General features: G+C 23.0%; 7 protein-coding genes across 10 annotated transcripts; 6 read left to right on the top strand and 1 right to left on the bottom strand.

Annotated features, from left to right (window-relative positions):
- Positions 1 to 68: 68 nt before the first annotated feature.
- LOC724738 (bis(5'-adenosyl)-triphosphatase enpp4) lies at positions 69 to 4368 on the top strand. 3 transcript variants are annotated; one of them, XM_006560574.3, is made up of 11 exons: positions 69 to 87; positions 171 to 279; positions 430 to 662; positions 743 to 989; positions 1067 to 1165; positions 1251 to 1614; positions 1722 to 1931; positions 2046 to 2300; positions 2637 to 2733; positions 3500 to 3571; positions 3718 to 4368. In XM_006560574.3, the coding sequence occupies exons 3-11, from the start codon at positions 550 to 552 to the stop codon at positions 3827 to 3829; spliced, it is 1569 nt and encodes a 522-aa protein (XP_006560637.2). In that variant the 5' UTR covers positions 69 to 87; positions 171 to 279; positions 430 to 549; the 3' UTR covers positions 3830 to 4368. The 3 variants fall into 3 exon arrangements, with proteins under 3 accessions (XP_006560637.2, XP_006560639.1, XP_006560638.2); XM_006560575.3 differs by lacking the exon at positions 69 to 87 and having other exon boundaries at positions 147 to 269; XM_006560576.3 differs by lacking the exon at positions 69 to 87 and having other exon boundaries at positions 138 to 279; positions 2927 to 4368.
- Positions 4369 to 6598: 2230 nt separating this feature from the next.
- LOC550671 (venom serine protease Bi-VSP) lies at positions 6599 to 11261 on the top strand. The gene is made up of 7 exons (XM_006560557.3): positions 6599 to 6747; positions 7350 to 7435; positions 9328 to 9612; positions 9914 to 10213; positions 10448 to 10549; positions 10621 to 10772; positions 10914 to 11261. The coding sequence occupies exons 2-7, from the start codon at positions 7369 to 7371 to the stop codon at positions 11067 to 11069; spliced, it is 1062 nt and encodes a 353-aa protein (XP_006560620.1). The 5' UTR covers positions 6599 to 6747; positions 7350 to 7368; the 3' UTR covers positions 11070 to 11261.
- A 1244-nt stretch (positions 11262 to 12505) lies between these two features.
- On the top strand, positions 12506 to 15594 carry LOC550748 (stromal membrane-associated protein 1). Its single transcript, XM_006560556.3, has 8 exons — positions 12506 to 12820; positions 13376 to 13509; positions 13627 to 13794; positions 13907 to 14111; positions 14183 to 14458; positions 14529 to 14824; positions 14909 to 15055; positions 15139 to 15594. Exons 1-8 carry the CDS (start codon positions 12703 to 12705, stop codon positions 15253 to 15255), a joined length of 1461 nt encoding a protein of 486 aa, XP_006560619.1. The 5' UTR covers positions 12506 to 12702; the 3' UTR covers positions 15256 to 15594.
- Positions 15595 to 16905: 1311 nt separating this feature from the next.
- LOC724531 (40S ribosomal protein S28) lies at positions 16906 to 17398 on the top strand. Its single transcript, XM_006560555.3, has one exon. It carries the CDS (start codon positions 16976 to 16978, stop codon positions 17171 to 17173), a length of 198 nt encoding a protein of 65 aa, XP_006560618.1. The 5' UTR covers positions 16906 to 16975; the 3' UTR covers positions 17174 to 17398.
- A 222-nt stretch (positions 17399 to 17620) lies between these two features.
- On the bottom strand, positions 17621 to 18873 carry LOC550814 (MRG/MORF4L-binding protein). The gene is made up of 4 exons (XM_623203.5): positions 18653 to 18873; positions 18394 to 18515; positions 17959 to 18319; positions 17621 to 17886 (listed from the first exon to the last, which is right to left on the bottom strand). Exons 1-4 carry the CDS (start codon positions 18756 to 18758, stop codon positions 17732 to 17734), a joined length of 744 nt encoding a protein of 247 aa, XP_623206.1. The 5' UTR covers positions 18759 to 18873; the 3' UTR covers positions 17621 to 17731.
- A 99-nt stretch (positions 18874 to 18972) lies between these two features.
- LOC102656291 (coiled-coil domain-containing protein 115) lies at positions 18973 to 19693 on the top strand. Its single transcript, XM_006560554.3, has 2 exons — positions 18973 to 19024; positions 19121 to 19693. The coding sequence occupies exon 2, from the start codon at positions 19173 to 19175 to the stop codon at positions 19674 to 19676; it is 504 nt and encodes a 167-aa protein (XP_006560617.1). The 5' UTR covers positions 18973 to 19024; positions 19121 to 19172; the 3' UTR covers positions 19677 to 19693.
- Positions 19694 to 19831: 138 nt separating this feature from the next.
- Positions 19832 to 24118, top strand: LOC411640 (DNA replication licensing factor Mcm2). Of its 2 annotated transcripts, none has more exons than XR_001702823.2 (15): positions 19832 to 20067; positions 20307 to 20476; positions 20562 to 20725; positions 20800 to 20882; positions 20967 to 21149; positions 21225 to 21436; positions 21513 to 21705; positions 21770 to 21973; positions 22045 to 22276; positions 22355 to 22605; positions 22667 to 22831; positions 22899 to 23198; positions 23276 to 23447; positions 23567 to 23722; positions 23790 to 24118. XR_001702823.2 is itself a non-coding variant. In XM_395109.7 (15 exons), exons 1-15 carry the CDS (start codon positions 20065 to 20067, stop codon positions 23916 to 23918), a joined length of 2628 nt encoding a protein of 875 aa, XP_395109.3. In that variant the 5' UTR covers positions 19834 to 20064; the 3' UTR covers positions 23919 to 24118. The 2 variants fall into 2 exon arrangements, 1 of the variants encoding a protein (XP_395109.3); XM_395109.7 differs by having other exon boundaries at positions 19834 to 20067; positions 23265 to 23447.
- The last annotated feature ends 39 nt before the right edge of the window (positions 24119 to 24157 follow it).

Here is a 24157-nt window from a genome sequence, read left to right as displayed (position 1 = left end):
ATTTATTGTACATTTATTTACTATGTAGATAGTAAAAATCTATTTAAAGTTCAATTGAATTTGTTTTATTAATCATTTTAGATTAAAGTAAGCATTTCTTTAACAAACTGATCGTTACAAAAGATAGTAATACGATTATCATGTAACAGAAAGGTTGTATTACTTTGCAGTTTTATAGTTTATGAATGAGAGAATGCATTTAGTATTTAATAGACAGTGGTGATGAAGAATTAGCTAACATTTGCAATTTTACCATGAAGAATTATCTGGTAATTTACAGTTAGTATCATTTAGTAAAATTTTTTAAGAATTCCAAGTATATTTATATCTATATGTAAATTAATTAAAAATCAAAATTTGTTTAATGTTAAAAAAAAATATATAGAAACTGTCAATAATAATTATATTTATTTTTAATTTTAAATTTAGATCGAACAAGACTCACTATTGAAGTGATTTTAAAAGCATGAAAAAAATACAGCAATAGATAATTCATCAAATAAAATAATTTTTCTTGATAAAAACCGATATATATTATATACATTCATCATGAATTCTGTAATTATATTTGCTCTAACACTTGTCATATTATTTAATGTAAAATATGGATTATTGATATCACAGCATCCAAAGTTATTAGTAGTATCATTTGATGCATTCAGGTATTTATTTTATATCATTTTATTGCTTTATAATTTTTATATTATTGATCATTTTAATCAAATTTTTTTTTGTTTTATAGATATGATTATTTTAATAGAAATTTAACACCATTTATGAATAAATTAAGACATGAAGGCACACATGCAGATTATATGATGAATATTTTTGTCACAAAAACATTTCCCAATCATCATACAATGGCTACAGGATTATATGCAGAAACACATGGAGTTATAGATAATGAATATTATGATGTTATTTCTGGAAATACAACAAAATATTCATATAATTTGTATCATTATGATAATAAAGTTCTTCCTATTTGGGTATGTTAAAAATTTGTGACATATATATTTATATTTCATATAAATCATATATATTTGCATAATTTTTAATATAACAGACTGCTAATGAAAAAGGAGGTGCACAAAGACGAAGTGGCTCAATGATGTGGCCTGGAGGCATTTATGAATATCAAGGAATAACTCCTACATTTACACAGGTTTTTATATTTTTGATTATAATAAATTTAAAAAATATAACTAATACTTTTTTTTAAATAAATAATAAATTTTTAATTTTATTAGAATTTTAATGAAAATATACCTTGGGAAGAAAGAATAGATACTTTAATATCATGGTTTATTCATCCTATACATCCAATTAATTTTGGAATATTATATATTGAAGAACCAGATTATCATGGTCATGGCATTGGAATAAAAGGACTTGAATTTGATAATATTCTTAGAAAATTAGATAATATAACTAAATATCTTCATAACAAGATAGAATATCATGGCTTAAATGATCTCAATGTTGTTCACTTGAGTGATCATGGAATGGCAACTGTTAAGTTAGATAGAATAATAGATCTAACAAAATATATTAATAGTTCTGATTATAAATTTGTGGGTACTTCACCAGGATTACATATTTTTCCTAATCCTGGTATGATAATTCATTATATAAAATATATATATATATATATTTATAATTAGATGTTTTTTAAATTATTTCATATAAAAATTGAATAAAATAAATAAATAATTTTATAGGCAAAGAAGAAACAATTTATCAAACATTAAAACAAATAGCATCAAAATTGAAAAAATTTAGAGTTTATAGAAGAGAGGAAATTCCTAAAAAATATCATTATGGAAATAATACACGTATTGGTCCTATTTTTGTTATTGCTGAAGTGGGATATGCATTTCAAAATCTTCTTGACAATATTGAGTTTTATAAAAAGAAATTTAATATTACAGGTAATTTACAATATATTTCTTCAGAATATGAATCTAATAATTTAAATATATATTAGAAATTTAAAATTATATATTAAAATTTGATCTATATTTATTTGAAATATTTATTTTTAGTAAACAATGATTCAGAATTTGGTCTTCATGGTTATGATAATGAAGCTATAGAAATGCATCCTTTTTTTTTTGCAAAAGGCCCTGCATTTATGTCTAACTGCAAACTTGAACCTTTTAATAATTTAGATTTATATCCATTATTCTGTAAAATACTTGATCTTCAATGTCCTATAGTAAATGGTACTTTATTGCATTTAACCAAGTGCCTTAAGAAACATCAGCAGGATATTACAGTGATTGCTTATCGAATGATATGTAAGTAATAATTATTTATATTTCACGAATTTTGTTTTTAATAATTTTAGGAATTTGTGTTAAAACCAAAAAGCTTAGCTCTGTAAATTTCTTATATATTTTTACTTGTAAAAAATATATCATCCATCTATATCATAATTCATATATCTACAATAATCCATTTATTATATATTTATTATTATATACTTTTTAAATTTTATAATATTTATAAATAATATTTTCATGTATTGTATGTATGTGTATGTGTGTGCGATATTCAAATATATAAACACAATTCATGAGAATTGTTAAATTATTATTGTATTTATAATTATTTACTATTTATTGTTAATTTAGTTATAGCTACCATCATATCCATGTCAATGGTTGGAGTTATAGGAGCAATAGTAATGTTCTATATGAGAAAACGACGATTGGGAGTTAGAAGTTACAGGTAAGCAAAAATATGTCAGATATATTTTATTTTTCACATATGTTGTAAAAAAATTGTAGTTATTGATTTAAAATTATAATATTCTTTAATTGTAGAAAATATTGAATTTAAATAATTTTATTTTTCGAATCTGTCAGAAATTAAATTTGAAAACGCATTCTAATGATATAATATTGGTATTTTGATTTTTCAGGAGATATTATCCAGTGGATGGATAATATATAAAAAATATCGAGCAATATATGAAATTTATGAATTTTCATATTGCATATAGATAACAAACTGAATCACAAAAGTAAAGATGATATAATAATAAAAAATAGCATAGTCATCTTCCTGATGGAGAATAAATAAATATAATTTCATTTATCATAAATTAATCATTTATCGTTATTTTATTGTTTTAATCTTCAGTAAAATAGTAAAATATTTGCATTTTATTTGTTTTAAACAATTAACCAATATCTATCTATAGAATTAATTCATATTGTACTATACATATATATTTTTAAATTTATAATAATATGTATAATTTTGAATTAGTTTTTATTAGGAAATGTTAAATATATGAGGTATGCAAAAAATTTTAATGTTTAAACAATTAGCTATTAAAGCACAATAATAAGAACAAATTTTTTAATAAAGAGCGAAATTAAATTTCTCATTTATATGTTTGTAAATTCATTATAAAAAGAGTTATTTCCTAATACTTTTCTTCCTTGTAACATTAATATAAAAAATAACCAGATTCGACTTTTGTTTTTAGAAGAATACTGGAAGATTTGGAAGCACAATACCATTGGGATGAAAATCACGATATTGAAAATGCTACTTGCAAGTAAATTTTCAAACAATCTGTTTTCAAATTATTGCTTTACCTTTTATGTTTATAAAAGGAATTGCTTTCTTTTTTTTTACAAGTCAAAATCCATCCCAAAATTCATCAATCAATGTACACTATTAATAATCTATTTCTGTTTTCAGATTAAAGAATTTTCCAGATTTATTCATAATTTCATGCTACGCGAAGAATAAACATTTGTATGCATATAAAGGAAATGTTAAGTATAGGAAAACTCTGTTTCATTGTAGGTGACATATATTTTACTCGTTATATGGTTAAATATATTTTTAAATACATATAAATGAGAAAATAATTCTGTGATAAAAGGAAAAAGAATTGAAACTTTCAAACTTTTTAAATAATGTATATAGTGAATAATCATTATTAAGTTTTAGACATAAAGATTCAGTTTTCGTAATATTTTCTTGACAAACTTCTTATTTTTTTTATAATTATATCATACAAAATATAGTCATTATATCATGCAAAATATTAATAATATAATATATATAATACATAAAATCTTGTTTCCAATGATATGAAAGTTCTACCAATATAAATGATACTAAAAAATTTATTTCAAATGAAATCTTTCATAAAAGAATGATAATATGCACAGTATTATTTTAAAAATTAGCATATAATGTAATTCATTCTGTCAATATCATTTATGGAATATTTTACAAAATTCAATTTGTAAATCAAATGTACTTATCATAATTATGCACCAATTGTATAACAATTCGTATGTAAATAAATCAATATTGTAAATAAATACTATTAACATAAAATTATCGTTTTTTTATTTAAAATAATATTAAAATAATTTTATTTAAATAATATAATATAATTAATATTAAATACTAATATTATATAATTAAATAATTACAATATTATCATTATAAAATATTTCAAGATTCTATTGATTTCATAATATATTTATTAATAAATCAGATTTATGTTATCATTAGTATTTTATCAATAATATGAATATAATTAATTGCTAAAAATTTTGAATTGCATGAGAATTCTAACTCTTGTTATTCTATCAAATAATACTAATTAGCTAGAAAAAAATTAAATAACAAAATAAAATTGCTGCAAAATTATAATGATATATATATATATATATATATATATATAAAAATATGAAAATGATAAACTCAAATAATTTCATTATCTTAACATGCGTTGATATTTTTTAATGTTTAATTTGAAATCATAATCTTCGAATGTTTAAAAAAAAATATTAAATATTAAAAATATTTAATTACTATAAATTAAAATAATATGCGTAATAAAGATTGATATTTATTCATTATGATGATTAAAATTTCTAATTGAACTTGAGATCATATATACATTGAATATTTTTCTTTCAATTTATTTTAATAAATAGAATTATTATGAATAATTATTTTCACAAAAAAAAATAATAAATTATATATGGTCATGAAATTGTAAAGAAAAGATAAATTATATATAAAACTATCAATAGTAAAATAATTAATCATAGGAAATAGATAATACAGATATCGAGAATTTCATATAACGAAATAAAAAATATGGAAGTTTTATTGTTATTAAAAATAATTTATAACAATGTATTATTAAAAATAATTTTTTGATCGTAATTTTTATATCAAAATTACATATAATTATATATAATTACAAACCGGAAGCGAAACGAATATAAACGATATAACTTTATTATGATTTATATCGTGGGAAATACGTAATAATTTTCTGTTTTTATCGAAGTGGAAATCATTATGGAAAAATCAAATTATTCAGGAAATACCCAAAAATATCTATAATAAATAAATAATATGCCTATTAATTATATTTATAATTTTCATGATTTTATAGGTAGATGAAAATAGTAGAACACATTTAAGATTACAGGCATTGAAATCTCTACATATTTTAAATATAAATCTTAATTGTATATAATTATTTTTTTGTATGTAAAACATTTTTTCAATGAAAAATCTTATAAAAAATAAAAAATTTTTATTTTCTTGTATTATTTTTTTTATACTACTTTTCAGAAGTATCAAAATTTGAATTTTATCTTTCAAAAAATTTAAAAATTATATTAATAATCATTGTTTGATCAATTTTAATTTTTTTCGAGCTTATAACTTTTTTTCAATGGATATGTTTTATAAATTTTAATATATTGAATCTGCAAGCCATTTTTTTCTATCTATAAATCCACAATTTTTAAAAAAATTGCAACTTTGAATGTTTTATGATAATAGTTATAATAATTATTTATTCAGTTACTTTTGAAATGAATGAAATGATTCTATGAATTCTACTGAAAATAATATAAATAATTTCGACTATAAATATGTTTAAATAATATTATTTAAATAATATTCAAGTTCAAGATCAAAGTTAAAAATGCCAAAAATATATCTTGCTGATATTTCTCAATTTATTTCAAAAAAAATCTAGAAGAAAATCTAATATCATGTGATAAAATTGATTTTTTTTTTCTAAAAAAGACATCAAGGAAAGTTAAAATTATTTTTATTTTCATATATAAGCGAAATAGTTTATTAAAAATGCATGGCGATAGTAATAATAATGACGGTAATCATTATTATTAAAATAAAATCTCCGCTAATAATTCAAATTATTCAAATTTGTTTTTTTCTAAAATCGTAGTTATTAAGTTATGTCATTGTTGTAACGAATATATGATATATATCTATGAAATAATATCTGGAATATTCCATATTTATAATTCCTTTATTTTTCTCACAGTTGAGTTAATATTTTTTTAATTTTCTAGAAAATCAGCAATGCAAATATGTTGCGTGCAATGCATACGATATCTATTATTCCTTGTATATATGCAGTAAATAATATGTATGATGTTTCAATAAATAACATGGTAAGATAATCGCTAAATTTGTTTAAAGTGACAAGAAAATTCCATGTAAAGGGAAAATACGGGAATAATATAGTAGGGATAAAGAAGAGACTGAAGAAGGGATAAAAACAAGGTGTTAATCTTTCTTTCTTAAGAATGTAAGGTGCATAGTATTGATAACCATTGCGCGTGCGTAAAACATCATCATCGAAAAATAGTAAAATTTTTTTAAAAGTGAGCGTGTGACGGAAGACTCTCAGTCAACCGCCAAGTGTGTGGGAAGAAGGTTCGTGAAATTTATTGTGATTTGTTTTTTTTAATAATTACTATATCAGAAATTTATCATCTTTTGAAAAATGATCAATTGAAACATTATAAGAAATATGAATGAACAGTAGTTATCGTAAAAGCAATTTTTATGTAATACATAATATGTTCTATCTCTATTATGTTGTGTTATTGTCGTTTTGTAAATTTTTAAAACGAATATTTCAAGAAAAGTGAAATTGCATGTAAAAAAAGTTTGAATTTATTACTTATGTGATCCATTTTGACATTAGAACTATAATTAGTTAAAATATAAATTTTAAATGTGTTATTTTTTTTGTAATTATTAAAGATATGCTTTCAGCAAAATTAAAAATAATTTTTATTTAAATAGAAATACATTTATCTTCATTACTACTTTAAATATAATTATCTATATGTGATACATTTACAAATATGTATTACAAGTCAATAGTTCTATTGTCAAATAATTACATTTGTTTTCAGCACAATAAAGCACAATAGTTTATAATGCTATTAAATTTATAATACGATCCAAGTCTTTCTTTTATTATCAATTACAATATTTTCTCAATTTGACTCAATTATTTCTTATTTTAGAATAATAATCAAGTGCAAGATGTTGATTGTGTGTCTGACGTTAATTGGTCTTCTGCAACCATTAATTCACGTGGTATATGCTCAAGGTTTGTGTTTCAAGTTTTTTTTTGTACTTGAAATTCCTACATATTCGCGTCATGTAACCTTCGAATACTTTCAAAATTGGAAAATATACTTTTGATATTTATCTGTGAAAAAAGGAATTACACGTGACAACATAAAAATCGAATGAACTCGTTCGTTTCTTTTTTTCAAAGTGCTAAAAATGTAAAGTTTCATGAAGTTAACGATTTGTAAATTTAACTTTTAACACTAAAATTACTTCCTTCTCTCGGTTAATGGAATTTTTTTTTTAAATTTATCAATACTCGAGCTATAAAATATAATATATTATTTAACAATAAAGAATAATTTCAAATGAAAATCAATAATTTACATAATAAGATGATAATAAAATAAAAATAATAAAATAATAAAATAATAAAATAAAAATTCATATGTTCATATTTTAGAAATAAATGTCGTCATCTATAAATATTTTTTAATTATCTTATCGTTATCTCTAAAATTTTTTTAATTTTAAAGAAAAATATTAATAAGATATGTTATTTGAAATTTAAGCCAAAGATTCATTTTTTTTTTAACAAAATTATAAAATAAAAATCAAAGTTTTTCTCATACAAGATAGATTTTTTATCTAAGTGTAATAATTAAACATCATTTCAATTGATTATTATTATTATTATTGTTATTATGTTACTTGAAAATTAAGAAAAAAATGAATCACATGGAAATTCATTTTACTTAAAAGATTGAGTAATCGATGACGCATAATCAAGGTTACATTTCAACTATGAAAAGAAATCTTTCATAACGAATTCTGACCTATAAAAAAAAAGTCAAAATTTATATTATTAAATTATATCATATAACTTGAAGATTAACAATATAGATAATTTATATTATTTGATATTATAAATTAATTTCATCCTCTCAATATTATCATTTGATCTCAAATATAAATTATAAATCATTGAAGCATGGATTCCAAACCTATTAATAAAGCTATAAATTTTTTATTGATCTGTTATGCCTCTACTAATTTGCATTTAGTAATACGTAACTAGTTCAGTAAAGAAAAATAATAATTTTCAAGTAGTAATTTCGTTACGTTATATTTACAAGATTTTAAGATATCAATAAAGTCTTGTTTCTAAAAAGATTCTAGCTGATGATGAAATTCATTGTTATTATTCTCGTTTCATATAATTGCATTATAAAAACTATGATATCATTAAACAACGCATTGACTACTACCTCGTGTTTCACGGAATCGCACTAAAATATGTTAATCATTCATTATTAATTTCAAATTCGATCGGAAATTAACAATCTGACTAATGTTTTTCATAAGAAATTATGTAACTGAAAACGCAAATATTATATTCTCGAACTATTTTCTGAGAAATCAATCGTTGCCGATGATAATAAAACATCATTTAAAAATTGATATTCTTGCTCGCAAAAATATCTTTTATGATTATATTACTTTGAAATTTATTTTATATTTAAATATGGTAAGATAAAATAATTTTATCTAATAATTTATCATATAAACATCAAAACTTCTATATTGTTATTACAATTAATAATAGATGTATACGTTTTAATTCTAAAAATTTGTTTCATATTTCATGAGATTACACTTTCTTGCTATTCGTATTTACAATATGATCTAAATAACATATGATCGATCATTTAAAATGAAATAGGTTTTAAAATATATAAAAATATTTCAGATGACGATTTAATGTAAAAAATTATCAGGGTTTTATTCATTTCGAATTTCAATAGTTATATTATTGGATTTATTTTTCAGAATTCTTCAAAAATTCTCAAAATAACTTTTGATAAAATTTTCTTAATGAAACAAAATTTTAATTTGATTCGACGCTTTATTTCAAGCATAAAATTTCAGATCAATGCACAACACCGAATCAAGAAGAAGGCGTATGCATCAATCTCAGAAGCTGCCAATTTTTGATAACATTGTTAGAAAAGGAAGGCTTAAAAGTTAAAAACTACCTTAAGCAATCTCTGTGCAGGTATGAAAATAACGATCCATTCGTTTGCTGCCCAAAGAATTCAGGCAGAGAGAGCAAAATAGAAAGAGAAAATTCGTATGGACCCTTGTTACCACCACAATGTGGTTTCAATAATATCAGTCACACAAGAGTAGTTGGTGGTATTCCAGCTAAACTTGGTATGCATTATAAATATTATCTTATTCATATTGATCTTTTTTTATTTTATATAAGCAATTTAATAATTTTTATTGGATAACAAAATAACTTATTTATTATTTATTAATTATAATTTATTAATAATTATTATAATTGGAGTTCAAGTTGAAAATGAAAAAATTGAAATATTCGAAAATTATCTGATTAAATAAAAATTATCCGATTGTATATGAAATCGAAAATAATTTTTAGTTGATTATTTTATAATTCATTCAAAGGAAAGTTATTTGAAATTACTTATCATATTTTTTTTTTTTTAAGGTGCTTGGCCCTGGCTTACTGTATTAGGTTTTCGTAGTTCTTTGAACCCTTCGCAACCAAGATGGCTATGTGGAGGTTCCTTGATATCGGCTAGACACGTTCTAACTGCGGCGCATTGCGCAGTTCGTAAGGATTTATATGTAGTTCGTATCGGAGATTTAGATTTATCACGAGATGATGATGGTGCTCATCCTATTCAAGTAGAAATCGAAGATAAATTGATACATCCTGATTATAGTACTACGACATTTGTAAACGATATTGCCGTTCTCAGATTGGCACAAGATGTACAATTTACAGGTAAATCTAAATAATATTTTTTACAATTATTATTTTGTCTCAAATAGATATTAAATATTAAAAATTATAAAAGCAAATTAAAAAAATATTAAAGATATATATATCTTTAACGAAAAAAATCTTTCTATTTTCTAAGATCTATTTAAAATTTCTAATGATTTAATTACAAATTCTACACTTCTCTTTTGAATTTTTCCAATTAAATATTTTAGTTTTCATTATTATTTTTTTCAGAATATGTATATCCCATTTGTCTTCCTGTAGAAGATAATCTTCGAAACAATAACTTCGTTCGAAACTATCCCTTCGTTGCTGGATGGGGATCAACTGAAACCCGTAATTAAAATCACTTTTATTATAATTATTAAATAATTCTAATTTCAAATTATTTCTTCATCTTTATACAGGAGGACCAGCTAGCGATATATTATTAGAGATACAGTTACCAGTAATCAACAATGAACAATGCAAACAAGCTTATTCCAAATTTAAAGCCGCTGAGATCGATAATCGTGTATTATGCGCTGCATACAGACAAGGTGGAAAAGATGCTTGTCAGGTATTTGAATTTTATCTTTTCTTTTTTTATATCTTTAACTATCATTTATTATTTAAAGCATTATAAAATATATAATCAATTATAAGATTAAAGATTATTTGTTTCTCTTTTGATCAAATTTTATTTTTATAATCATTTCAGGGTGATAGCGGAGGCCCTTTAATGTTACCGCAACATTGGTATTATTATCAAATAGGAGTTGTATCCTATGGTTATAAATGTGCTGAACCCGGATTTCCTGGAGTCTATACTAGGGTCACCGCCTTCCTCGATTTCATCATTTCAGCATTGAAATAAAATCAATAATGTTTCAAGAATAAATTCCTTTTTGAAAAAAGTTGAAATTTACTATTGTTCAGATAAGAAACGATTGTTTTATGGTTTACGATACACGTGTACATATAGATATAATTTTCAAAATATCACAAATTAATTGACTATTAAACTGTTCTCTGTATTAATATATAATAATAATCTATAAAAAGATCATTGTCATTGTTTGTTATTTAATAAGTGCATGCAACAATTAAATTTGTAAAACATAAAAAGAGAGTACTCAAGATGATTTTTGATTTGCTTAAAAAAATTTCATATCATAAATTAATTAAGACTGAGATTATTTAATTTCTTCACATTTTCCAATTCGAATTTCCAATTGAATAATTATTTATTTTTTTTTAATTATTAAGTATTCGTATTTTCAGATTCAAATTCATAATTATAAATCTATGTACAAATAAATTGAGAATTGATCATCAACACCATCTTTTGAATATCAAAGATATTTCTTTAAAGATAGTAATATGGTAAATAGTAAACTAGAATAAAAATTGTCAATACCATTGAATAATTTTAAAATTGAGATATCTTTAACATTCAAGAGATAGCGCTGATGATTAATTCTTATCTGTCTGTATCTTTCTTCTACTAAAACATGAAAAAATATTGTATGTATTTTTATATATTTTATATATATTTTTCTATATTTTTATATATTCTGTACTTTGTCTGCGCCTATATATTAAATATTTTTTACGCAATCGGTTTTAAACATGGAAAGTTAAAGTTAAATGAGTTAAAAGGAGTTCTATAAAATAAATAGATCTATTCTATATTTTGTTTATGATATTTATAATAATTTATAATTTCTTTAATTTCTTTCTCTAAAATATTCTAAAATATAAATATTATTTTATTTGAACACATGATTTTTTATTTTTGTGATAAAATATTTCTCAATCTATTTTTGATTAATATTTTTTTAAATTTAGCATTATAAGATAATAATATAAGAATATAATTGTGAATCATATATCTTATGATGTTAAAATTTTCACTTTCAATTATAGCAATATTGCAATTTTATTCTATTAATAATATTGAAAATAATATTAAAATACTAGAGGGATCTTGCGTCATGAGTTAAGAAAATATATCATATATTGGTTCTGTATATTATTTGTGCTTAAATCTATAAAATGATAAATTTTATTTTATATCTTATTTTTGATAATAGATTTGTTCTATATCTCATAGCTTAAAAAAATAATAAAAAAATTTACCTTTATGCAAAACTTCATTGAATATATATACATACGAATTAATTACTTGGTTTATCGACGGAGCACTAATGTATTTGCTTATTTAAATAGTGACTATAGAATTCAAAGAGTTTTCGATAGATAGATATATAAGATAAATGTTATAAGGTCATTGACAATCTACTTATTATTTCGTTTAAGATATTGAGATGTACAATCCAATAGAATTCTTTCAACTAATGACGTTTCAATGAGTAACGAATTGAACTATTGGGGGCGTTCGCTGACCATTACTGCATACTACTTGACGACTCTCGTGTGTGTTCAGCATTGTAAGAAGAAAACATTGTTTTGGATTTGTGTGCAGTAAAACTCGTCACTATACAGTAATGACGTCCCGCCTGGAAAAAGAACGTTCCAAGCAAATACAAGAGAAATGTCAAAATCTTTTGATACAGATGCTACGTGACGAAGATAACAAGTATTGTGTCGACTGCGATGCAAAAGGTTCGTGCATCAATTGTATATTTTCTAGCAATGTCTTGTCTCTGTTCAACTGATGAACCCTCATTATATTATTCATTCCTTACGAACTGTAAAATTATATTTTTATAAGTAATGATGCATTTATAGTATCGATATTGATTTGAAAACGACCTAGTTTTGTCTACTAAGATATTATAGATTTTTAATTCTTCTATGATAAAACCTTAGATGACAGCGACTTCGAGTAAACGTCACTTTGTTTTTCTAATTCATCATTTCTTATTTTTGAATATATTTTTTCTATTTTTATTTTTTAATAAAAAATTTTTTATATAAACAAATTTTTTTTATTTTATATATTTCATATTACAATAATAAATCTACAAAATCTCTAGAATTATAACCTGAAATTTTTCCTTAAATTCTTCCAAATGCTTAATTTATTTTAATTTGTATTATTTTACTTATTTTGATATTTAAATTCTATATAAAAATAAAATGTTATAATAATACATTCTGATATTATTGAATAAAAAAAATATATTTTTTAATATATAACATTTATATGTTATATAGGACCAAGATGGGCTAGTTGGAATCTAGGTATATTCTTATGTATTCGTTGTGCTGGAATACATAGAAATCTTGGAGTTCATATAAGCAAAGTTAAATCTGTTAACTTAGATACTTGGACACCAGAACAAGTAGTGGTATGTTTATGGTTATGTCTTCATGTTTTAAATTATCAATATTTTTTGATAATTTGATAATTAATTATTGATAAAAAGAATTTATTATCAAAAATTGCATCACATTTTTATTTTTAGAGTTTACAACAAATGGGTAATTCCCGTGCAAGGGCAGTATATGAAGCAAACCTTCCAGATAGTTTTCGAAGACCTCAAACAGTTTGCAGTCTTGAAAGTTTTATTCGTGCAAAGTATGAACATAAAAAATATATAGCTAGAGAGTGGGTACCACCTCCTTTACCAAAGGTAATACATAAAAATTTTAATAAAAAAAATTATTTATTTTAATAAAATATATTATATTTATATAATATATATACATATGTGTAGTACAAATTTTTTTTTAATAAATATATAGGTTAATTGGGATAAAGAACTTGATGAAGAAGCAGAAAGACAACGTAGAAGGAAAAAGGAAAATTCTAAAACATCTAATAATCAAGCTATACTTCCACCTGTAAAAAAGTCAGAAGTAGTGCCTCAGTTGCCAAAACCTAAAAGCTCTGTTAGTCCTAAACTTAATAGAGCAAATAATTCTGCAACTTTAGACTTACTAGGCTTAGGTATATATTTTTTTAAACATATACTTCATTATTAATATAAAATATTTATATTTTTTAAAAATTTTTAACAGATGCCCCGGCAACAAATCAAACAAATATAAATGGTGCTGGAGATGATATATTTTCTTCCTTTTTATCTGCACCTCCAGCTTCAGTAGCTTCAACAACTAATAATACTTCTAGTACAACCACAAGTGTATCAACAACAATAAGTAAAACTGAAGAAGAAAGTTTCTTTGATCAACCAGCACCATCACTTCAAGAAAAAAATAAAATGTCCAAAGATAGTATTTTAGCCTTATATGGTACATCAAGTAATCAACAATCAACAATGTTTGGAGTTCCTGGTACATTTATTTATTCATTACATTATGATTGAAATATTGATGCAATTTTTTTTATATTATTCTTATTTAGGTGGAATGTATGCTCAACAATCTACTGTTCAATATAAACAAGTACCAACTGTAGTACCATTTGGTCAACAAACTAGTTTTCCAAATCAACAAAGTTCCTTAACTCAACTTAATCAACTTTCCAACCAAATATCTGTTACATCCAATCAATTACCTATCAATCAAAATCAAATTACAATGAATTCTACTCCATTAGGACCAGTGGCATCAAATTCTTTAGGAAACTGTTTACATGTAGGCCAGATAAATCAAATGAATGGTGTACCCAATCCTGCCATTACAATGCAATCTCAAATGGTATATATAACATTAATAATTAATGTATTATAAATTATTATTATTATTATTTATTAATACATTATTTAATTCATATATTATTAGGTAATGCAATTAGGGCAATCTAATATTAATAGTAATAATGGTTGGAGTGGAATGTTAACACAAAATCTTCAACCAGCTCCTGGTAGTAATCCTTTTTTTAATTTAACATCACAACAGCAGCAACAATCTATTGCATTTGGTTCTCAGGTATATAAATTCAAATGTGTAATATAATAATATGTTGATATTATTAAATTATTAAAAATTATAAATATATTTATATATTTCAGTTACCACAACAAATGGCACAACTTTCTTTAGGTGCCACAAGTTTTTCAAGTACGCCAGGAAAATCCACTACTACTCCACTTCCCGGACAAACGCTTTCCACCAATTTGTGGCAGTAAAAGTTTTATGAATATTATTAGTTGATTGATTATTTCATTCAGTGTTGTACACTAGTGTCAAATGTTCGTTATCCAATATGATTATATTTCCATATTAGTTTGGAAATTGCTCTGGGATATAACACAACAAAGACACAAATAAGAAGTACTCAAATACTGTCATTTTCGAAAAATAATTCGTGAATGCATACAGTATTTTGAGTCTAAGAGATTTCTCTTTTAAAGCTTTGCTAGCTTTCAACATTATTGTTGGAAAAATGGGAACTACAAATAAAAATGAATTTTTGACTGATTGTAAAGAGTTATTCATAACGTACAGTATATACATTATGTATTTGATGATGTAATTGTATTATTTGCTAAAATGGGTGCTTTTGTAATCATGACAAGTGTATATCAGGGTCCACTTTCATTATAGCAAAAGATTTCATTATATTTAAACAAGTACAAGCATCTTTAATATAATAATTAGTAATTCATTTTTACTTCAAAATATACAAAAAAACAAAATATATAACAGTTTTCACGAACGTAAAATTCTTTAACAAATTATATATAAAAAAACTATTTTATTTAAAAAGGGATTTAAATTATTTAAGAACAAATTTTTTTCTAGAATAATGTTGCAAGATTTGTATGCAAAAATGTATTAAATATTTTAAATATTTGATTGCTATTTTTATGTATTATTAGTACTGAAATTGAAAAAACGATATTTTGTGTTTAAAAAATTAATTGTTGTTGTTTGTACTTGAGTAGTATATTGTTTAGAGTGATAAATCACAATATTGAATTATATTAAAAAACAATAAGAGTTTAATATTCTTTCAAGAATAAGTCTAATTCAAGTCTAATTAACACTTTTTATTAAAATGCATTTAATATTTTTATTATTATTTAATAGAGACTTAATGAACTAAACATATTATTTACATCTTAATTATAGCATGATATACTATAAAAAATTTATGCATTTAAAATTGAATTTTAATTTTGATTGATTGATTGATTATTATTAATTAAAACTTTATATAAAACAGAATTACATATCAGATATTGAAATTCGACAATAACTTCTGGACGTATTCACGATTATATTTTATTTTATTATTTTATTTTCTTTACATTATTATTTAAATTGTAGTAATTAAGTTAGATTTTCTAACTTGTTGCTGCATTGAAATATTTTAAGATATTATAAATCTGATAAGTACAAATACATGTTGTCAAAATATATAAAAATTTATAATATATAATTTATAACTACATAACTAATTTATAATATATAATTTATAAAAACCAAAATAACAATTGAGCAATCAATCAATTTTAAAAAGTTTTTAATTCCATGATAACTACATAAAATAATAATTTAAGAAATAATTATAACATATTCATTACTTTTATTAAGTATATAAAAATACATTAAAAACATGCTTAAATTCAAACGCCATCTATTAATAGATAAATTATAATGATAACATCTATCTATTAAACAACATTTATTTAAAATAATTAAATAATTTTTATTTTTACAAAGTATATCTTACTAATTATAAATATATTTTTATCTATTTTTTTTATTTTATTTAATTAAACACAATGATAATTTTGCTGGATAAACGAGCCGGAAGTTGCCATTTTTATTACTGGATTGTGAAGGTTCTTTCATTTCCGTAAAACATCTCTTTTCTGTCGTTTTAAAGCCACGTGAGACAACATGGATAAACCAGTAGTTTTGGCTCGTGTTATAAAAGTCTTAGGACGAACAGGTTCGCAAGGACAATGTACGCAAGTAAAAGTCGAATTTTTGGGTGAACAAAATCGACAAATTATCAGGAATGTAAAAGGACCAGTACGAGAAGGTGATCTCTTAACCTTACTGGAATCTGAACGTGAAGCAAGAAGACTTCGATAAATAGAAGAATTTATCTCCGACACGTAAAAATCTTCTATAGTGTCTGGATTCTAATAATATAATAATACAATTCATTCCACTGAAGATGAAGAAAAATGAAGATCACCCATTATTCCAATAGCACAGATAAACTCAGTATGGCCAAATTTTTAATCATCTAATTTTTACATATATATGTCAATGAAGATGTTACAATCTTTGTAATAAATATTGATTAATGAGTAATCAATACCAATTTTTGCTTTATTTATCTATTTTCATAACATGATTTTTATTGTAATCACTAGATTACTTAATAAATTATACTGATTATCTTAATATTGTTTTTTTTGTGAAAAAAATTATTATAAATTTTAATAAACATTTAATATTCTTTTTTGCATTCATTACAAAATATTTACAATGACTTAATATAAATTTTTTTTTATAAAATTGAATTTTAAAGTATTAGTTATCATGTGTTTCATGTACAGAAAAATACACGATTCACATTTTATTCATATATTAAAATTCAAACAATGTTTATATAATGTACATATAATAACTTAAAACAAATTGTTATATTCTCCTTCGTTTTGGTGGAGGTGTATCACGTGGACTAGAGGATGCTTTAGTTGTGCAATCCACACTTTGTCTTGTTGGTCGTTTTGGACCTCTTTTTAAGCTTTCTCGACCAGAATCAGAATCTTTACGTTCTTTTTTACCATTTGAAGCTAAATAAAGGAATTATTTAATTTTTTCTAGTTTCTAAAAATTATTTAAAAATATCAAAAATATATATATACCTATTTCTTCAACATCATCTTTTCCCTTTGATCGTCCTTTAGGAGATTTATAGTCTTTCCTAATATCTTTAATTTCTCTGAGTTTATCTTTTTTGAGTTCTATGTCTTTTACATATTTTTTAAATTCTTCCTTTTTTTTATCAATATCTTTACTTCCTTTAAGATCACGAAGAACAGTATCTTTTTTCATAATATCCTTAAAATCTTTTTCTTTCTTAAGTTCTTTAAATTTATCTCTTTGTTCTTTTAGCTTTAATTCTGGTTCTTCTCTCTTTCGAGATTTAATTGGTCCCAAAAATTCTTGTTCTGGTAAAGAAAAATCTATCTCTTGACTGGGAAATGGTAAATCTTCCATATCATCCTATAATAGTTTAAATAAATCATCAAGATTATTTTAATTGACTATAATTAATTTTTTAAAATAATAGTAAGTACCAGAGCCATTAGATCATACATTGATTCTAAATGTTCCCAAATTGTTTTTAATGATACATCCTTGTGAATTGCAGCACGAAATTTTTCCCATATGCAAACCATGTGAAAATATTTATTAATACCTTAAAAAAAATTTAACGAAATCTAATTAAATATCTTCTTTTATGTAAAATTAGATATTTTATATAATATTAAATATTTTTTTTTTGTTTCATCAATGTAAATATAACCTAGAGTATTATATGAATTTAAATCTTACCAACGGGTTTATGACCATTCATAGCAAAAAATAATTGAATTTCATTTTCAATATTCCATTCTATTTCATCAGTAGAAGTATCTGTTTGCTTTTCTTTAACTGCCATTATTTATATTCATAAAATTATACGATGTACCAATTTTATAACACCCACATACTTTAGCAGTGTAGCCAAATGTTCTAATTCTGATAGTTTTAGAAATGACATGTCATTATTATTTAAAAAAAAATAAAATAAATGAATTGAATTATATATAAATAATTTGTTTTTATTAAACTAAAACTAATTATTAAAATAATTATTTACAAAAACAATATAATTATTATTAAACCGTAATAATTTATAAAACATAAAAATAACATTCATTCTTGGTATGTATAAAAAATAAGTATATAAAAATATATATAAGAATTTAATATATATATTAAAGTTAATACTATTATTAACAATATAATTTTATATTTTAGATTATATTATACTCCACAATATTATATTGTAATAAATCCAATAATACACAATATGCATGAAAGTATAGATGACATATGTAAAGCTATTGATGAAAATTTATTGCGTAATTTAGAGCTAATAGAAGAAAAAATTAATATTAATGTCCAAATGGAAAAAATATTGCGTGATGGTTACATTGAATTAGCTAAAGCCAAATATATACGTGGCAAAGAAAGTATAAGTGTTTTACAGATTCCAATTGATGATGACAGAGTAGTTACATTATTTGAATTAGAAACAAAACTAACTGAGGAAACTGGAAAAATAGTTCCAAATTTTGATATAAGTTTAAAAAAGTTAGATAAAATTGGAAATGAGATTCAAGATCCTATAAAATGGTTTGGAGTATTGGTACCACAGAGTTTACGAATTGCACAAAAACGTTTTCAAGAATCTCTTTATCTTATTGTAAGAGCAGCAAATATACAAGCAGAAATTACTTCTGTAGTAGATAAATTACAATCTTTATACTTTTTAAAACATACTTCTTATTCAACAAATGTCAGTAAAAAATAAAAATTATATAAATTTTATTGTTTTATTTTGTTTTATTATATATTATTATTTTTATAAAAAAAATTTATATTATAAGTATCTTTGTACAACAATTTATGTTATATCAACTAATTATAATTAATGAAAAATGAATTAATGAAAATACACGTAACAAATTTCATTATCCAATAATTTCATTTATTTTGAATAAAGAATTTTTACTATTGGTCAATTATAGTTATTTGTTAAAAAATGTTGGCATGACTAAATAAGTCGTAAAGAAATTCCCGCCAATTCATACGTACTTTTTAGTTTACGCTTAAAATAGGAAGAAAGAAGAATTATTCTTATTAATGTTATAAGTATTTTTATTTACGGACTTGTTTGATTGCTGCTATATTTCGATACAATGGTAAGATGTTAAAAATATTATAATTTTTTAAATTTATAAAATATAATTTATGTTTATAAAAAAAAAAATTATTTATATTTATATTCAAATCAATTATTTTAAAATACAATATTAATAAATAAATTAAAAAAATAAATAATTTTTATTTTTTATTTTAATTTAATTTAATTTTCATCGATCTTTTAATTCAATCATTTTTTATATTAACATATATATATATATATATATATGTTTTTTAGGATTCTAGTCCAGCACGTTCTGATAGACATACAGAAGCAATGACATCTCCTGCACCAGAAATAGATGAACCATTTGAAGATGAATCTGATTTACTTGGCAATGACAATGATGTTAATCAGGAAGAAGAAGAAGAAGAAGGGGAGGAATTATTTGGGGATAACATGGAAGCGTAAATTTTTATTTTTATTATTTATTTATATTATTTTTTTATTATATAAAAATACTGTAATATGAAATTTGATTTAATATTTTAGTGATTATCGTCCTATGCCAGAATTAGATAGATATGATCCAGATGTACTAGATGATGAAGATTATTCAGAAATGTCTCAAGGAGAACGTGCAGCTGCTGAAGCTGCTATGCATAAAAGAGATCGGGCAGCAGGCATTATCAGAGATGATAGATATTTACTTTATGGTATAGTTTTTTTAGTTTTATAATGATAATAAATATATTTTTTTAAATATAATATATATTTTTACATATTTAAGATGAAAGTGATGAAGAAGAAATGCAAGCTCGTAAAAGACGTATGGCTGAAAAAGCAGCAATAGGTGAAATTGAAGATACAGAAGTAAGATTCTTATCTACTATCATGTATCATTTATTATTTTTATTATTACAAAAAAATATTTTATCTATATATTTATGTTTATAGATGATTGAATCTATTGAAAATTTAGAAGATACTAAGGGCCATTCAGTTAAAGAATGGGTGTCTATGTTAGGACCCAAAACTGAAATTTCTAATCGTTTTAAAAGCTTTCTTCGTACACATACTAATTCAAAAGGACAATACATGTATAAAGAACGAATTCGTCATATGTGCGAGAGTAATCAAGTATATTTTCCATTATTAATTCTCTAATAATAATCATATTAAGATATAAAAAAAAATTTGTCATTTTATTAATAGTCTAGCTTTGTTGTGGAATTCCCTATACTTGCTAGTAAAGAGCATGTATTGGCATATTTTTTACCAGAAGCACCATTTCAAATGTTAGAAATATTTGATGAAGTAGCAAAAGAATTGGTATTAACTATATTTCCTAGTTATGAAAGAGTTACAAGTGAAATTCATGTTAGAATATCAGAATTACCATTAATAGAAGAAATTCGTACATTTAGGTAAAATATAACTATTTATATTTTTTTATAAACTATATTATTTTATAAAAAATAATATATTTATAATAAAAATTAGGAAATTACATTTAAATCAACTAGTCCGTACTCTAGGAGTTGTTACTGCAACTACAGGAGTATTACCACAATTGTCTGTTGTAAAATATGATTGTACAAAATGTGGATATATACTTGGTCCTTTTGTACAAAATCAAAATACTGAAGTTAAACCTGGTTCATGTCCTGAATGTCAAAGCATTGGACCTTTCATGGTATATATTATTTATATATTTATTAAATTTAATTTATATATATAAATATTTATATTAATTACAGATTAATATGGAGCAAACAATATATAGAAATTATCAAAAAATTACAATTCAAGAATCACCAGGCAAAATTCCTGCAGGAAGAATTCCTAGAAGTAAAGAATGTATTCTTTTATCAGATCTCTGTGATCGTTGTAAACCTGGGGATGAAGTAGATGTTACAGCTATTTATACAAATAATTATGATGGTTCTTTGAATACAGAACAAGTAAAAGTTATTCAATATGCTTATTTTAAAAAATATTATGTTAATTACTTAATATTTATTTATTATTTAAGGGTTTTCCAGTATTTGCAACGGTTCTTCTTGCTAATCATTTACAAGTAAAAGATTCTAAAGAAATTGTAGAATCTTTGACTGAAGAAGATGTGTCCAGTATTATTGGTTTAAGCAAAGATCATCAAATTACTGATCGCATTATTGCAAGTATTGCTCCTTCAATTTATGGTCATGAATATACAAAGAGAGCTTTAGCATTAGCAATATTTGGAGGAGAGCCAAAAAATCCTGGTATTTTCATTTTCAGTATTGATTTCTACATATTTTTTTCTATATAATAATTTATACAAAATTTTTATAATTATTTAGGTAACAAGCATAAAGTCAGAGGAGATATTAATGTGTTATTATGTGGAGATCCAGGAACAGCTAAATCTCAATTCTTAAAATATGTTGAAAAAATTGCACCAAGATCAGTATTTACAACAGGTCAAGGAGCTTCAGCTGTAGGATTAACTGCTTTTGTAAGAAAATCACCAACAACTCGTGAATGGACATTAGAAGCTGGTGCCTTGGTTCTTGCTGATCATGGAATTTGTCTTATTGATGAATTTGACAAGGTACATTTTATAAAATATTTATGATAAAATATAAACATTATGTTTTATATTATATTTTTAGATGAATGATCAAGATAGAACATCTATTCATGAAGCTATGGAACAACAAAGTATTTCCATTTCAAAAGTTGGAATTGTTACATCACTTAATGCTAGATGTTCAGTAATAGCTGCATCTAATCCCATTGGAGGAAGATATGATGCTAGTATGACATTTTCAGAAAATGTAAGATATACATGAATATAAAAAAAAAATATAATAAATTTATATTTTTTTTTCTTTTTTTACTTAGGTAGATTTATCAGAACCAATTTTATCTCGTTTTGATATTCTTTGTGTAGTAAAAGATGAAATAGATCCTATGCAAGATCGACATTTGGCTAAATTTGTTGTAAACTCTCATATAAAACATCATCCAACAAATGCAGGAAAAATAATATCTACTATAGATAATACACATGATATATCTATTCCACAAGATCTTTTAAAAAAATATATAGTTTATGCACGACAAAACATTCATCCTAAATTAACGAATATTGATCAAGATAAAGTAGCAAAATTATATAGTCAATTAAGACAAGAAAGTTTGGTAAGTTAAAAATATTTATGTAATATTTATAAAAATTTTAGAAATATATATTCTAACGATTAATAGGCCACTGGAAGTTTACCGATTACCGTACGACATATAGAAAGTATTATACGAATGGCTGAAGCAAGTGCTAAAATGCATTTGCGTGATCATGTTCAAGAAACTGATATCAATCTTGCTATTAGAATGATGCTTGATAGTTTTGTTGATACACAAAAATATTCAGTAATGAAAAGTATGCGCCAAGTAAGTACAAAATATTGCAAATATAATAATAAACAATACATATATAACAATTTATATAATAATAATAACATATACAACAATTTTATTGAAATTGTAATAAATGTTTTATTATTTTTTAGACCTTCCAGAAATATCTATCATTCCAGAAAAATCATACTGAACTTCTATATTATATACTTAGACAACTTACATTAGATACTTTAGCGTTTCAAAAAGCTATTCGCGGAAATCGTATTACAACAATTGAAATTTCGGAAAAAGATCTATTAGATCGGGTATAAATTATTTATTTATTTTATAAATTTGTAAACTTCAATAATTAAAATCTTTCTTTTCTTTTAGGCTAAACAAATCGATATACACAATCTTCAACCATTTTATGAAAGTGATATTTTCAAATCAAATAATTTTATTTATGATTCAAAAAGAAAAGTAATAATACAAACACTTCCTGAAACTATTGATGACTGAAGAAACACTAAAAATAATTAGGAATGCAATCATAATTTTATTTACAACATGATATTGTTCATCATATTAACATAATTTTTACAATGAATTACATTTTGATATATTAGTTCAATAAAAAATTAATTTGTTTTACTAAATCTTATAACACTTATATTTCACATTCTTGATTTTATAAGTAAATACTTTCTAATTTGTGAAAATGTTTTTGGTACAAAATTATGACCTTGTTTAGTTACAAA

The sequence above is a fragment of the Apis mellifera genome, linkage group LG4, assembly GCF_003254395.2.
Source record: "Apis mellifera strain DH4 linkage group LG4, Amel_HAv3.1, whole genome shotgun sequence".
NCBI lineage: Eukaryota > Metazoa > Arthropoda > Insecta > Hymenoptera > Apidae > Apis > Apis mellifera.
This window is presented reverse-complemented; position numbering and strand designations above follow the sequence as displayed.